Source organism: Haemaphysalis longicornis, unplaced genomic scaffold (genome assembly GCF_048455015.1).
Source record: "Haemaphysalis longicornis isolate Haplotype H1 unplaced genomic scaffold, Haemaphysalis longicornis Haplotype H1 scaffold_10, whole genome shotgun sequence".
Classification (NCBI taxonomy): domain Eukaryota; kingdom Metazoa; phylum Arthropoda; class Arachnida; order Ixodida; family Ixodidae; genus Haemaphysalis; species Haemaphysalis longicornis.
Genome location: NW_027526204.1, coordinates 72,669,107 through 72,683,423, shown reverse-complemented (window position 1 = coordinate 72,683,423; position 14,317 = coordinate 72,669,107). Strand labels below are relative to the sequence as shown.

At 48.6% G+C, this 14,317-nt stretch overlaps 1 protein-coding gene across 1 annotated transcript in view; it reads left to right on the top strand.

Annotated features, from left to right (window-relative positions):
- The window catches only part of LOC144157793 (putative thiopurine S-methyltransferase), a 36,722-nt gene that overhangs the window by 14,611 nt on the left and 7,794 nt on the right, over positions 1–14,317 (top strand). Inside the window, exons 3-6 of the mRNA XM_077688552.1 lie at positions 2,506–2,635; positions 3,881–3,933; positions 5,288–5,362; positions 12,639–12,724. Coding sequence (XP_077544678.1) covers positions 2,506–2,635; positions 3,881–3,933; positions 5,288–5,362; positions 12,639–12,724 — 344 coding nt within the window. The remainder of the gene's footprint in view (positions 1–2,505; positions 2,636–3,880; positions 3,934–5,287; positions 5,363–12,638; positions 12,725–14,317) is intronic.

The following is a 14,317-nucleotide window of genomic DNA, read 5'->3' as shown; positions in this document are numbered from 1 at the left end:
TTCTTTTCGCACGACGGTAGCGAATGGTTTGAGGAATTCGCTCTTAAAGAGAGCCTAGTTGGTTAGGGAGCTTTCATGGTTCTCAAACCACGTTCGGGCCGTATCTTCTAGATAGAAGAGAACATGGCGGAAGGTTTCTTCATCATCCCACCTGTTAAAGATGCGGACGCGCTCCACTTTCTCCAAGCAGTCCTCGGGATCTTCTCCGGGGGATCCGCGGAACGATGGTGGTTCCCGGGGCTGCTGCTGGACGATTGGCGACGCTCGTTCTTGCACCATGGTGTTGGTTGCAGCGTTCCTTCTCTTGGGCCCTTCTGGCAGAAGACCGAGCTCGGGTGGCAATCCTTGCAGTCGGAGGCTGGCTCTAGTTAGACTGGGCTGGCGGCTTGCAGAGGTCGTCATAAAGGGTGCGTACGCCGCACCTCCACCAGATGTCACGAAGCCAAGGACGACGCAGTTGTCTTGAAGGAGAAACAAGTTTATTGGAGCGAACTTATGCTCCCCTAACAACTCAAAAGAATACAGAGGCGGCGAAGCAGCGGTCAACAAAGTGACTTGCGTCGGCGAGCGTCGCAGAATCGAATGCCGCGGCGTCTGTTGTGCAGGCTTTGATCTTTCGGCGCGAGAGTTTCTGAACCGTCGATTCACATCCAGAACATTGTAGATCACAGAAGATTATTCTGGGATAGCGGCGTTAGGGCGAAACACTCTGCTTATCTGAATGAGATAGCCCGTGCGGCATAAAAATAACGAATGGAACACGCGCTTCGCATGGGACACAGATAAGATATCCGGGCGCGGCCGGGCAAACGATAAACAAACGATAAATAAACAAACCCGTATATGGTTCGCGGCAATATTCACGGACTCGAAGGCGGCGTTGCAAACCTTGCGGCGTGTCAGCTGCTTCAGCCTTTACGAGCATGTGCCGTGACGTGACTTACCTGCACCAGCTCGCCTACGTCGCCGGTCTCCCAGCGACCCTACAATGCATGCCTGCACAGTGCGGCATTCTCGGCAACGAGAAAGCGGATGAGGCAGCTCGCGGAGGCCTATAGGTGCAAAATGCGAGAAAGACTTTTTTCACAAGTCAAGAGGCCACACTGCTAGCGAAGGAGCTTGCCTTCGAGGAACGAAACTGCCTCTGGTCTTTTCCTAAAACTCGGCACCCTTTCCGCGCACCATATAGACACTGGACTCAGAATGAGGCTACCAGAGCGGATTCCACGTAAGCTTAAAACTCTTTACCACCGGTTGCGTCTCAACGCACCACTCACGAACTCTTATCGCCATCGATTTGGTCTAACTTCCAATCCCTATCGTGATAATTGTGGATTGCGGAAACAGTAGAGCACGTCCTTCTAGAGTGTCCGGCATACATCCAGGAAAGAAATCACCTCGCACAAAAGATTCAGTGCCTCAACTACGGTTCTATATCTTTTAAAGGTCTGCTTGGACCCTTGCCGTCTCCATCATAACAGAGAAAAGTGTTGGTTTCCTTATATGACTAGTTCCGCGAAATCGGCATCACAGAGACCGTGCGGACTTTTACGTCACCACGCAAAGCTTCACGTTCCCTTTTTCTTTTAATCTTTCCTTTTTTTCCCTGTCTTCTGCCCTACCTCTTTTAGGGCCTTTACTTCCTTCTCCCCATCCCCGCAGAGTAGCATGTAGGCGGGAACATGCCGTCAAACCTCTCTGCTTTCATCTAATAAAGTGCTGTCTCTCTCTTTCTCTCTCTCTCTCTCTCTCTCTCTCTCTCTCTCTCTCTGCTGATGGTTTGCCCTCAATAGGCCTAATGTTTTCCTTTTAGTCAACAAGCTTGACAAGTGGAAATTGTGTCACCGGAGTCACTGATTTAGAATGTTTCTTTTTTTCTATATAAACGTATCGTTTCAGAACATTTGGAACTCTCGGGAGGGTGGATGAATCGAGGGACAGACAGACAGAACAAAATTTTCTGGTATAAGCAGCCGAAGAAAGGCTATCGTCTTTGAAAATCTGTACGCCCTGTTTAAAGTATAATAATGCCCTTATATGGCCCCATCAATGCAGTTTACTTCTCCGTCGATATTTGACGTCGGATGCATCACGTGAGCAATCGACGAACGACGACCCCTAGAATTTTTCCAATCATTCTGGACCACTCTCTGGTAAAAGTGTGGTGCGGTCGCGGTCAGGGTTGTCTACGAGCATTTCACACAGCTATCAGTTCGATATACGGGTGACGAAGATCGACATCGATGCGGTAGGCTCCTGCGAATTTACGTGGGAATTTTAAACCGCTATCTATTGGACGTTTGGATGTTAACGACAAATCGACCGTAGCTGCATAAACAAGCAAGATGGTATCTTCATTAAAAATTTGAAGTTTAACTGCTTTGATGCTGCATAGCTTTCGTTTCTCGGAGGCGTAGAAACCAAAGAGTGATAGCGTTACACCAAACAATGTAGTTGTAAGAACCAAGATGATTCATTGTTGCTTTGAATGTTTTGAACGAGCAGGTTTATGGACCTTGGCCACAACGTGGTCGGCGTAGAGTTCGTCGAGGAGTGCATCCGGGAGTACTTCTCAGAGAACGACCTAGAGATTGAAGAGGCCACGTGTCCGGTCATCAACTGCAAGATTTTACAGGTAGCCGCTGCGTAGATATAGGTATTGCGTCCGCGGTCGGTTTAATCAGGGATTTATTCTTTGGCTCGTAATGATAGCAAAATAAACTTTTCAAAAGGGAGTGACTTTCCAACAAGAAACCCCTAATGTCCCTGAATAACCTTTCCGTTTTTTCTATCAGAATTTTCATGCCATACTTCAGATGCCTCTTTGACTGCGTACGTGCTTTTCGTTCATGCATTTGTGTATCAAGAACTCCAGGCTAATAGATACCTGCATCATTGAAGCGCACGTTAACAAAATAACGCATTGAAAATTCTGGTTCATGAGTATTAGCCTACAATCAGTGACCCTGGCTTTGGGGGTACATTTTCTGACATTTAATACCATAGCGCGGGCTTTTAAGTCAGTGATGAACACCAGCGCTGCCTGATCGGCAACTGTGTTTGACGACAGCATTCGAGTCTTCTGTCCGGAGAGAATCAGTTGCAGTAAAAAAAAGCCTTAGAAGCAATCAAAGCTACACTTTAATAAAGTTAGTTAAATGTTGCATAGGGTAAAAAGTAAGTATGTCCTAGATTACAAAGTAAGTGCATCCTACAAGAACCTGCATATATTTCTTAGACTTGGTGCGCCACGTTCATTTCCTTGATGAATTGCGCGTCACTCCTTATTCTGACCTTGCGGCAAATTGATCTTTGTAGAAGTGTAGCTTGCTGGGACACTTGGTGCATTCTGGCGTTGTGGAAAAACACTAGCCAGTGTGTCGTCGTTTCTTTGACTTCTGTCTTGCTTTTCGTTTTGCTTGTTTAATACGCCGTCTTTGTGTGCACCGTGCTTTCTGCAGCTCTTTTCCGCGCCCTTCTCAAAGAGCAGAAACGTCCAGCTATAATTCTAGCAACCTTGCCTTTCCCTCCTGTATTTTCCTCGCCACTGTGAAAGACACAGTGCCGGCGTGCTAGTAATGTTCCGCCAATCTTTCGGATGGCAATGATATTTTGGTGAACCCCAGCAGGTTTATACGTCGATTTCTCGTGTCGATGCGAATGAATTCCTCGCGCTGGCGCGACTGGGGCGTAATGCCGATAATTACGTTTGCTTGAACCACGGCGCTGTATCTAACGCTGACGTTACTCACGGTAAAGCAGCTGTAACTATATCCCAGTGTTCTTGTAACTGGCGTTGGAAGTCTCCGTACATGCTTCGCATATCGTAGAAAACCCGGGTAATTGTTTCTGAGTGATTTTTGTACTCCTTTTTACTCAGACTCCTGACCAGCGACTACGAGTATTTGTCTGCAATTTCTTTGATTTCCGAAGGTAAGGCAACCCTGATACCCGGTCTCGATACTCCGCCCTTAGTGACGGCTCAGCCCACAATGGCGTGACATTTCATCCGGTCCAGAGCAATATACCCAGTTTACATGTTACTGCAGAAAAAAAGTACACGCAGTTGTTCTCAAGGCTGCTACTTTGACAGAATGTGCGAGGGTAGGATACCAAGCAATCACTACTCACTGTAGTCTTTGAGGTACGATGGCGCTGCTTCTTTTGATCAGCATACCTCCGTCGCACCATTACCAGAGTTTGGAAGAGTCCGCACCTATTCCCACAGAAAAAGGTCTGTCTTGTTGTGTTGCAAGATGATTTTAATAAAGACGGGTGTAAAGGAGACAATTTCTTTTACTGGGATCTATCTACACATCAGATTCAGTGTATGAGACCCTTTCTGCTCGGTGAGTACGCCGTAGTCCTTGACGGGCAAGGTAAGCGACAAATCGAACGAACGCGGGTACAGATTTCCTTTCATGAACACGTAAAGCTTCCCGGAGCAATATACTGAGGAGGGATTCGCGATTACCGTCAGGCATAGTTATATGTAGAAAGGCCATCTCCCCCACCTATTCAGGAACGTTTTATAAAGCGCTCTCAAGTAGTAGGGTTACTTTCAATGCGGACTTCTTGTCCAACTTGGCGGAAAGACGCAAAAAAAACTTTATTAAGCAATAATGTAATTGTTATCCCTTAGTCCAGGAGTCCATGTTCTGTCATGTTTAGCATTGACCTGGTCACAACCACCAGTTTGTCCTCAGTTCGACAGGTGAACAGGAGTATCTCCCACTGGTCGCCAGGTTAGGGGCAGTGATCATAGGAGAGTTAAATGTAAAGTAAGGCTAAATCTCGAAAAAGGAAAAAAAAGGAAATTAAAAAAGTTAGAAACCCAGCATCGAGTCAGTCAAAGACAGGTCGCCGGAGTTTAAAATAACCCTTTAGAATAAATTCGTGCTTTCAGAAGGCAGCAGCGAGGACATTGTCGACACCATAAATGACAACCTAACAGAAATCACTGAGTCAGCAGCGACTATTTCAGAAGCAGCATGAGGGAAAAAAGCTGGAAAACTAACTCAAAATACAAAGGAGCTCATCCCAAAGCATAAGAGCATGACATTTTTTAGTATGGTGGATAAAATCAGATTAGCGGAGGTATCAAAAATTATTAAGCAGTAAAAAATAAGCAATTAAGCGAAATAAGCAATAAAATATCAGCAGGAAAACGGCAGCTTTGCATGTGACAATTAGGGCACCTTCCTATGAAGGCGTACTTGATGTTTAAGACGTCTGTTACTACCTAAATAAAGCAATAGATCGTAAATGGATTCTTTTTCGCACTTAGGGAATGCGCCGGCCTCTTCGACATCGTGTGGGACAGATCTGGATTTACGGCCGTACCAGAGCGTGACAGGACAAAGTAAGTCACTCTTGTCATTCTTCAGCATACCAACTTATGATCCCCTCGTTCGCCTTAAAAGCGTTTACTGTGGGTAATAATGGGCGCAAAGTTATATGATGAACTATAACGTCGCGCTTCATATATTATGTACCTATATGAAAAAAAATGTGATAATCGGCTGCTACGGCTGTAGCTCTTGTTATATCAAAAGTGTCTCGAAACTAATTATATGACAACTGGCCGATCAGACTACGTTTTCATCCCGCCGGTTTTCACTATACTTGTCAAACATTATTTATGTTCGCAGGGAAGTTGTGGACGTTAAAGGGACACTGAAGTGAATTTGTCAAGCTCCCGTTTTTGCTTGCACTGCGTAGACTGGCTCAAATTAGCACACTTTTCATCGTTTATCCGGTTGACAAATCGGTAATTATTTTACAAAGCGCGAAAGAAGAAAAACTACCATGCGCGGTTTGCGGCGGCCGCACCAACTAAGGCTGTGACGTTGAGAGGAGGGGCGCCGTGATTGGACGATGCCCAAGGTTAGCAATCAAACAAGTTTCGGTTTCGGTTTCGGTTCTGTAAAACATAACCAATGGCGTTGTTGGATGGGCATTCTCAATATCTCAGTAATCATCGTACCGCGCTTCTGCCATGTTGTCGGCTGTAAAATGCACAAGATAAGCCTCCCAGGACGGCTTGTAATCGTAGCATTCACTAGCCGAGACCTACGCAGTGCATGAACGCCCTCCGCGTACCCGCAGACGCCCAAATGTCGTGCGCTTTTCCCCCATATTTGGAGCTTGCCTCCCTCAAGCCTGTATCGTAAAAAGCGTGTTCGCACCAGCCCAAGGGTCTGTTCATTCTGGCCTGTGCCCACTACCTGCAAGCAGTCGGTGCTTATGGCAACAGCACGCCAACGAGAAGTCGCTAGCGCGCCAGTGCCAGCCTGCGCGTGTTTTGTGAACTAGTTCGCGTAGACATGAACGTTGCGGCCCAAAAAAAGGTGAACTGAATATAGAAAACATTGGCGGAAAACTTAAAAGTTAACTTACAAAAAAAAAAAAAAGCACGTACCCGCGGGGATTCGAACTCGTGACTTGCAAAACATTTGCGGTGAACTACAAAACGCCTCAACCCACTCGGCCACAAAGCCGGATCCGCAGGCCTCCCTAATATAAGGTATATACTGCACAACCGGTTTACACTTTTATTTAGTTTTGGCATTTCAAGCAGCTTAGGTGACTATTTGTTGTACTGCGCTCGTGCAGTAAGCGTCGCCCGAGTTTCCACAGTAGCTCACGTCTAGCAATTGCATTTCGTAGACGGAAAAGCGTTCGCAGATGCGTAGTCGTGCTGCTGACCGCTGTTCTTGTTCGCCCAGCGCAAAAAAGTGCTTCCCGCGCCCTACTTTTACGCTGTACGGTAAAAATATCAGTTGATTTTATTTATTTAGTACCTATATTAACTTCGCTGACTCTTCTCCAGCCTTCAAGAGGCCTTATATTTTCCTACTGGCGTACCAGTCAGCGAAGCGTCGCATGTGCGCTTGTGCAGCGCCTGTGTGAAGCGACCTTGGCTTGGAGGTAGATACAGTGTACAGTCGGGATCAATCTGAAGGTTATCGCGGGAGCACCGACCGACCGCGACGACAGCGCCTTAGCGTGACACTTTTTAGCATCAGCCACAACGAGATTATTCCAGGTTTGCTTCTCCCGTGGCTGTTCCAGGCAGTGCGCGCACTGCCGTCAAAAACAATAAAGGCCGCACTTGTTTCTTTTTTCTATATCCTTTCATCGACATACTTCACACTGATACGCAACCTTCTCAGGGTAACTATGCCGGCATGCCGGGGCATTGTGTAAAAAAATTGTAAATTGCTTCCGCAATGCCGAGGTATCTTCGGTGTTATCAGGTTGCCGAGGAACGAAACCCGGATACGTCACCGAAAAAGGAATGAAGAAAAAAAGTGCGGCAGTCGGCCTTTGCAGAAGGGGGTGAGCGAATCCTATGCAACAGCCAAAAGGCGAGGGAGGGCAGCATAATCTCATTTTCGCGAAAGAAAAAAAGTGCCACGGAACGCCGCTGTGGTCTCGCTTGCGCGGTGCTCCGGCGATAACCTTCAAATTGAGCCTGACGGTACAAACAAACCAAGTAAAGAAAGGCACATTCTTCCATTCACAAACGTGTCCTGGCTTCGTTTCAACTAAGCGAACGAATTGCGACCAAGCAATTTTTTTTAACCTCCTTGATTGCGACGACCCGCCGGCGGCCGGCGGACGAAACGCTGGGCCGACTGACTCTGTCTGAAGGCCGGGGAGCCGTGCAGTAGCGCAGCCAGCCAATTGACACCTCATCCCCTCCTGACGTCACACGAAAACGCCACAGAAAATGGGCGAGCGTAAAGAGAGGAGGACAGCATTTTCGAATTAGTTTTTCTACTAAATAAAATCGCGTAAACGCGCCTAGAGTGGTCGAAACATGGCCTGGGGACTCCGGACTACAATTTGCGCTAGTAATCCCGCAATGTTTACATATCACTTCAGTGTCCCTTTAAGCAATTGTCGGCTGCTCTCAGTACATGGGCATTCCTGGGAGGAACCTGGTTACAGAAAACAATAACGACTGCTTTTATCGCCACCTCCCCCAACATACATAAATGACGAGTCTGACTGCCCAGCTGTTTAAGCTTTTAGTTCAGCTTTCGAGCATTACCAGGAACAAAGAAATACCAAGAAAACGTACCGAGCACGCGTTAGCGTGCGCCTCGCGAGAAGCGCCTGTTGTCAACCAGGTTTGCGCGTTCTCCTCTGCTTGCTTACTTGAGCAGCTCGCAAAAAATACTTAGAAAAAAATTGCAGCGGCTTGTACTCGTGGTTCAAGACAGGTGAAACAGCAGAGCGGGGGGTTGACCTACCTTCTCCCCCCATCTGAGAGCGGATCGAAGGAGAGAGGGAGCAGCCAGACCCCACCAGTGCAAAGCCGTTTAAGACGGTAATGTAAAGCAAAGACCACCGAAGTACATAGTGTTTTATTCCGTAGCAATTGTGGGCATCCCTTTCGTCATCGTATTCCGACGGCACAGCCACATAGGGAAAATATTCTTGTAGCGCGTACTCGCCTTGGTGGACCTCCACTTATTCGTCAGGGGGTGCGGTGGCCGTATCCACGTGCGGATTCGGAAGGGATGGCTTGACGGATTCATCGTCATCGTGTTCCGCGCGGCGGACCCTTGGCGCGCCGATCGCTAAGCGATGGGCACGACGACGGCGGGAGCTCATCATATGCCGTAAGCCCACGCGCAAACCTGGAAGATGCCGGGCGTTCGCCGCTTGGCACGGGCTCACGTGCGCTAGGTTTTTCCTTTTGAATGCAGAGCATTTCAGTAACTCACGATGTCACCCACGTTGACGTCCGTCGTAGTCCGCACCGTCGTTGTCCGCACCCCTCCCCCTGCACTATATAAAAAAAATACTATTCGGCGCCTGGTTTCGATCCTTCGACCCTGCGGGCGGAACGCAATGTACATTGTGCTCTACCCACTGCGCCACAAAGCCGACAATGAATGGGAGGCTACGAACGCGCCTTATATCCTTGACTCATTCAAACTACGTCAAGAAGCTGCTGATACAACGCATTCCCTACCACCAACTCCCCAAACACTAAACGTTAACGCAATACACCCACCCCCTATGCGACGCATTTACTCGAGCCCCCATCGCGGGGAGATGGGACCGCCAAAAACAACGCGTTGTGGACTGCGCAGTAAGGTGCCGGCACGTGCGAGAACCGCTCGCGCTGTTCGTTCCAGGCAGGGGCGCGCGAGCACTGCGAAGGCGGTAAATTTGAACTGCTTTGGACAAACCTTCCTTCAATTCATCAAGAGAGAAGTGAGACAGGGAGGCGAAGAGCGTGATGGGTAGTAGCAGTAAGCGGTTAACGGTGCCACAGGCCGTTATGGCGAATCACTGCTCTGCATTTACGACAGCTTTCACGTTGAATGGAACGGCTTTATTTTTTCTAAAGGCACAGCGTGAGGGTCGTGCCGGGTGCGCCGCGCCGGCGACGCCAGGCGGTCGCCGTAAGGCACGCTCGGATGTGCCCTCATGGGTTTTCTGTCCACGCCGGACGGATTTGTGTCGATGTACACAGCACCGCTATTTAAGATACCGCGCTAACGGGGGTGCGCGCCTTGGGAGGAGCACCCGGCTTCGGCCAGCTCGACCTTCGAGAAAACTGTGCCCAGAGTTCCTGCGATCTCTCGCATGCTCTGTTCCTCGCCACCTCACGTGCGTTCGCTCCATAATTGGAGAGTACAGGCACCAAGTTCGCGCTGCAGACGCTGAGTTCGCAAGGCCGGTTTTTGCGTCTTCTAGAGCTGGCTAACGTGGTATACTTTAAGAGAGATGTGAAGGCTTGTTACAAAACTATCCGGGCCTGCCAATCCTAGAGAACTTTAAGGGGCAAGTTCCGAAATCCGTCTGAGGCGCACAGGAGGGTCTTCGACTAAGGGAGAGAGAGAGAGAGAGCCTGCCAATCCTAGAGAACTTTAAGGGGCAAGTTCCGAAAGCCGTGTGTTGACAGGAGGGTCTTCGATTAGGGGAGAGAGAGAGAGTGAGAGAAAGAGAGAGGGAGTGGGGGTGACAGAAATAACTTTATTAACAGAAGGTTCCCCTAATCCGGGGCTCCGGTAACGGAGCTGAGGGCCAACTCTGCCCTATCCGCCACCTGTCGCTGTTCTTGAGCGCTTGAGTCGGCGAGCCCCTCGTCCCACTTGGTGAAGGTAGCGTGAGGTATGGATGGTAGGGAGGGATTCTGCGTACAAATGCAAAGCGTGGGATAATGTTCGGGTAGTAGCCCAAGAAAGACTATCACCTTTATTATGGTATAGTAGGGGGTGCTTACACATGTGCCCCTTGTGCTGACACTCGAGCAGGAGCCAAATCCGGTTTATAATACCCTAGCTGTGGTAGCGCCCCATTTGCAGGTAGCCAGGTTTTTTGTTGTATTTTTTTCGCTAGCACAACTGGACCAAGGTCAAACTTAAACAGCTCCACTGATAACAGCAGGTACAGAAACCTCAGCCGGGCAATGTGCTGTCGTTTCTTTTGTGGCTCTAACTCGAGCTGTTCAAACATATCCGTACAAGATGATGTGAAGTTTTCGACAGAAAGGAAAGGATTAATCACGCAGCGAGCCGTTGCAGCCGCTGTATTTTCGCGACGTGTTTTTTGTAGTGTAGACTCCATAAAAGTCATCCCTAGTCGAGGACTGATCAGAATACTGTGCGGTATGCCTCTAACTTTTTTATGTGACTGCCTCAGCTATCTGCGCAGGAGGCTCTTCTAGGGCGACCATATCATTACGCTGTGTTTAATTTGCTTGGCGGAATTAGTTTACAGGGAAGTTGTTAACCTTACATAATTCTTCGTCCGGTAAAATGCAAGGGAGGATTGGCGTGGTAGGTGGATGCGCCATGAAAATGGAGTGCGAGAAACACCGCGCTGCGGTCCTCTGAACCCGCACCAATACGAAGTCCGAGCCACGTAGACGCGTAATAATGACGTGGTTTGGATTAAGCGCGCGTAGAATATACGTACTTCGGCGCACGGCGAAGGCATTGGTGTGCGCCTGTTGTGCCGAAGTCTGCGCAGACCAGATATGCACGCACCGCAATTGGAATAAGGGTTCTTCCCAAGGCTAAACCTCCATACAGGCGTTGATTCCTTCTACTCCGCTACATCTGCGGTGTTTAGCGAGAGCTACAATGGCCCTAGCAGTCATTCAGGCATTACGGAACCAGGGGGTAGATTGGCATTATGTAAGAGTACTAGAGGATATCTACAATGGGTCCACAGCTACCATCATCCTCCATAAGGAGAGCAGTAAAATAGCTATAATTAAGGGTGTCAGACAAGGAGACACATTCTTTGCAATGTTATTCACAGCATGTTTACAAGAAGTATTCAGAACGTTGGATTGGGAACAGGTGGGAGTAAGGGTTAATGGAGAATACCTCAGTAACCTCAGATTTGCTGATGACGTTGCCTTGCTAAGTAACTCGGGGGACGAATTGCAAAGCATGCTTTCCGCACTGGACGAACAGAGTAGAACAGTGGGCCTGAAAATTAATATGCAGAAGACTAAAGTAATGTTCAATAACCTCGGGACAGCACAGCGGTTTGAGATAGGTGGCGAGGCAGTGGAAGTGGTAAGCGAATATATCTACTTACGCCAAGTTGTGACCCCAGATCCCAACCATGAGGCAGAGATAATAAAAGGATCAGAATGGGGTGCGGTGCATATGGCAGACATTCTCAGATAATGAATAGCAGCCTACCATTCTCGGTGAAGAAGAAAGTGTATGACAGCTGCATCCTACCCGTACTTACCTATGGGGCAGAAACCTGGAGGCTCACTAAGAGGGTTCAACTTAAATTGAGAACGACTCAGCGTGAAATGGAGCGGAAAATGATAGGTGTAACATTAAAGGACAAGAAGACAGCGGAGGGGGTCAGGGAACAAACACGGGTTAAGGGCATATTAGTAGAGATTAAGAAAAGAAATGGACGTGGGCAGGGCATGTAATGCGAAGGCAAGATAACCGCTGGTCATTAGGCGTAACAGCGTAGATCCCTAAAGAAGGCTAGCGTAGCAGAGGGCGGCAGAAGGTTAGATGGGCAGATGAGATCTAGAAGTTTGTGTGGATAAATTGGTCACAGTTAGCACAGCACCGATGTAATTGGAGAATAATGGGAGAGGCCTTTGCCCTGCAGTGGGCGTAGATAGGCTGATGAGGATGATGATGATGATGATGATGACAATGGCCGTATTCTCACCGTTTTGTTGTGGCCGGTGGACGCACCGCGAGCTAAGTGGTTGCTTAGCAACCGCCGATGCTGGCAGCGCCGCTCACCGCGCCATCTGGCATGACGTCAGAGGAGTAGCCACTGAAACTTGGTTGCAACAACAGAGGAGGAGCCGACGTTGCATCGCATATATAGAAGAGGTGGCTCGGTGGGATTCGTCGTCAGATATGGAAAGCTTATCGGCACGATGCTAAACGATAAAGATATGACGCTACAGAAAACCAAGCTAACCAATAATATTAACCGTACCTCTCGCTACGCACACCCACGCATAACTCAGTTAAGCCACAGCTATTTTTTTCTCGCAACTTAGGCAGCGTTATCGTGCCTCGGTAGGGTTCTTCGCTTCGAGTGTCCTGTTCATCCCGTATGGAACCAGTCCTCATTTGCATCCTGGTCTTGCTCGTGGTTACGTTCTTCGTTAGGTATGCGTCCGTGCTCAAGCCCCTCCTGGCTCCCGGCTTCTCGTACGGGATGTGGACACCTATCTACGACGCTCCCTGGTTTACGGGTAAGTGCACCGGCGTGTCGTCTGTTCCGAATAAAATGCCTACTTTGCATCAGGGGTGCCAGTCAAAAAAGAAGGAAGCAGTAACATTGGTTACTTCAAAACTAAAAGCATTTTCTGTAACTTTGGGTCATTTCGCAACACCCATCAGAAATCCAGTCGATGTCGGGGCCGTAAAAGTACAGGTAACTACACGGTAGTCCTCAGTAACCGTAACATCAAAGGCAGTGAGAGAGATATACAAAGCTTTAATAAACCCGGAAAAGGTTAGCCCCACAAACGGCGGGGATTGCTACTTCAGATGTGGGCGAACCTAGAGCGGCGAAAAAAGAAAAGAATAGTGGAAGAAGTACGCAGCAAGAATGAATAATTCGGAGAAAAAAAACATTAGTTCGGACCGTAGAAAAAATTTACAGCACTAGGAGAAAAAAATCTGATGATCCAAATGTTAAAGAACCTCGATTAACCCCGAGTGAGACAAAAAAAATTGAGAGAGCCTTAGCCCCTCGCGCGGCGTCAGCGTGATTTTGCCATAGACGAAGAAAGTGATGCAGCTCTAAAGTGTTTCCCCGTACCAGTCGCACAAGCGTTTTTTTTTCGCTGTTTCGCGTTGAGTTGTATGCTGTGGGAAGTAACACAAGACTTGCCGTATGTCTTCTCCCACAGAGAACAAAAAGCACAATGGCGAATCCGCCTAGCCTTTTTTGAAAAGAAAACCACCATTGAAGGCAACGTTCAGGCGTAGTAGGTAAAGGACACCCTCTGTTTGCTTTTGTAGGCCTCGCGGAAACTGGAAATTGCACTGAGGGTGAATCGCGTGCAGAGTCAAGGGTATCCTAAAAGGTTTCTGCCTAGCTGGCACCTGCAGGTTCTATCCCAGTGCATTCACGGCCACACTCTCATCTTGTCTGGAATTCGGAATTCTACTATACCAAGCAGATTGTGCGCCTCTTTCGCTTCTGCGTCAAAGACGCGTTCCCCTGGATGCAGGAATGACCGGGCAGCCATTGAAGCGAGATGCAGTGCCTGTCTCGTATTCCAAGTGTGTGCAATGCTGTAGATCACGCACAAGTTCGCTGCAGCGGTTGGATGGCTTTATCAGCGCTCGCAGTGCACTCCGCGAGTCGGTAAATATCACCCGTTGCCGAGCAGGATTATTGGTGATGTGAAGGAGTGCCTCCCTGACAGCAGTTACCTCAGTGAAGGTGGACGACATCTTGTGACAGAGTTTCTCTTTAACAGTTAGTCCCACCGACAGAATACACACTCCAATAGCTGACGAGTCATACTACATGGACCCCTCTGTATGTTCGTGGACTTGTCCAAGATAACGGGAGCTGATATGCTCTAGCGCGACCTTTTACAAAGCTGGTTCAGGCAGAGATGATTTCTTGCCTATACCTGGTATGGTGAGGCATTTATCCCATGGTGCAACTTTTTATGGGGGAAAGGCAGGCTTGCTTGGGCGTTCGAAGTTGGCCGGTAGGAGGCTCCGTACATGAGGGGAAGACACCTGTGCGAGGGGATGGTCAGCACACAGCGTTACGTGACGGAAGGTCGTGCGGAGGAACTCTTGAGCTTGGAGTGTCTGGGCTG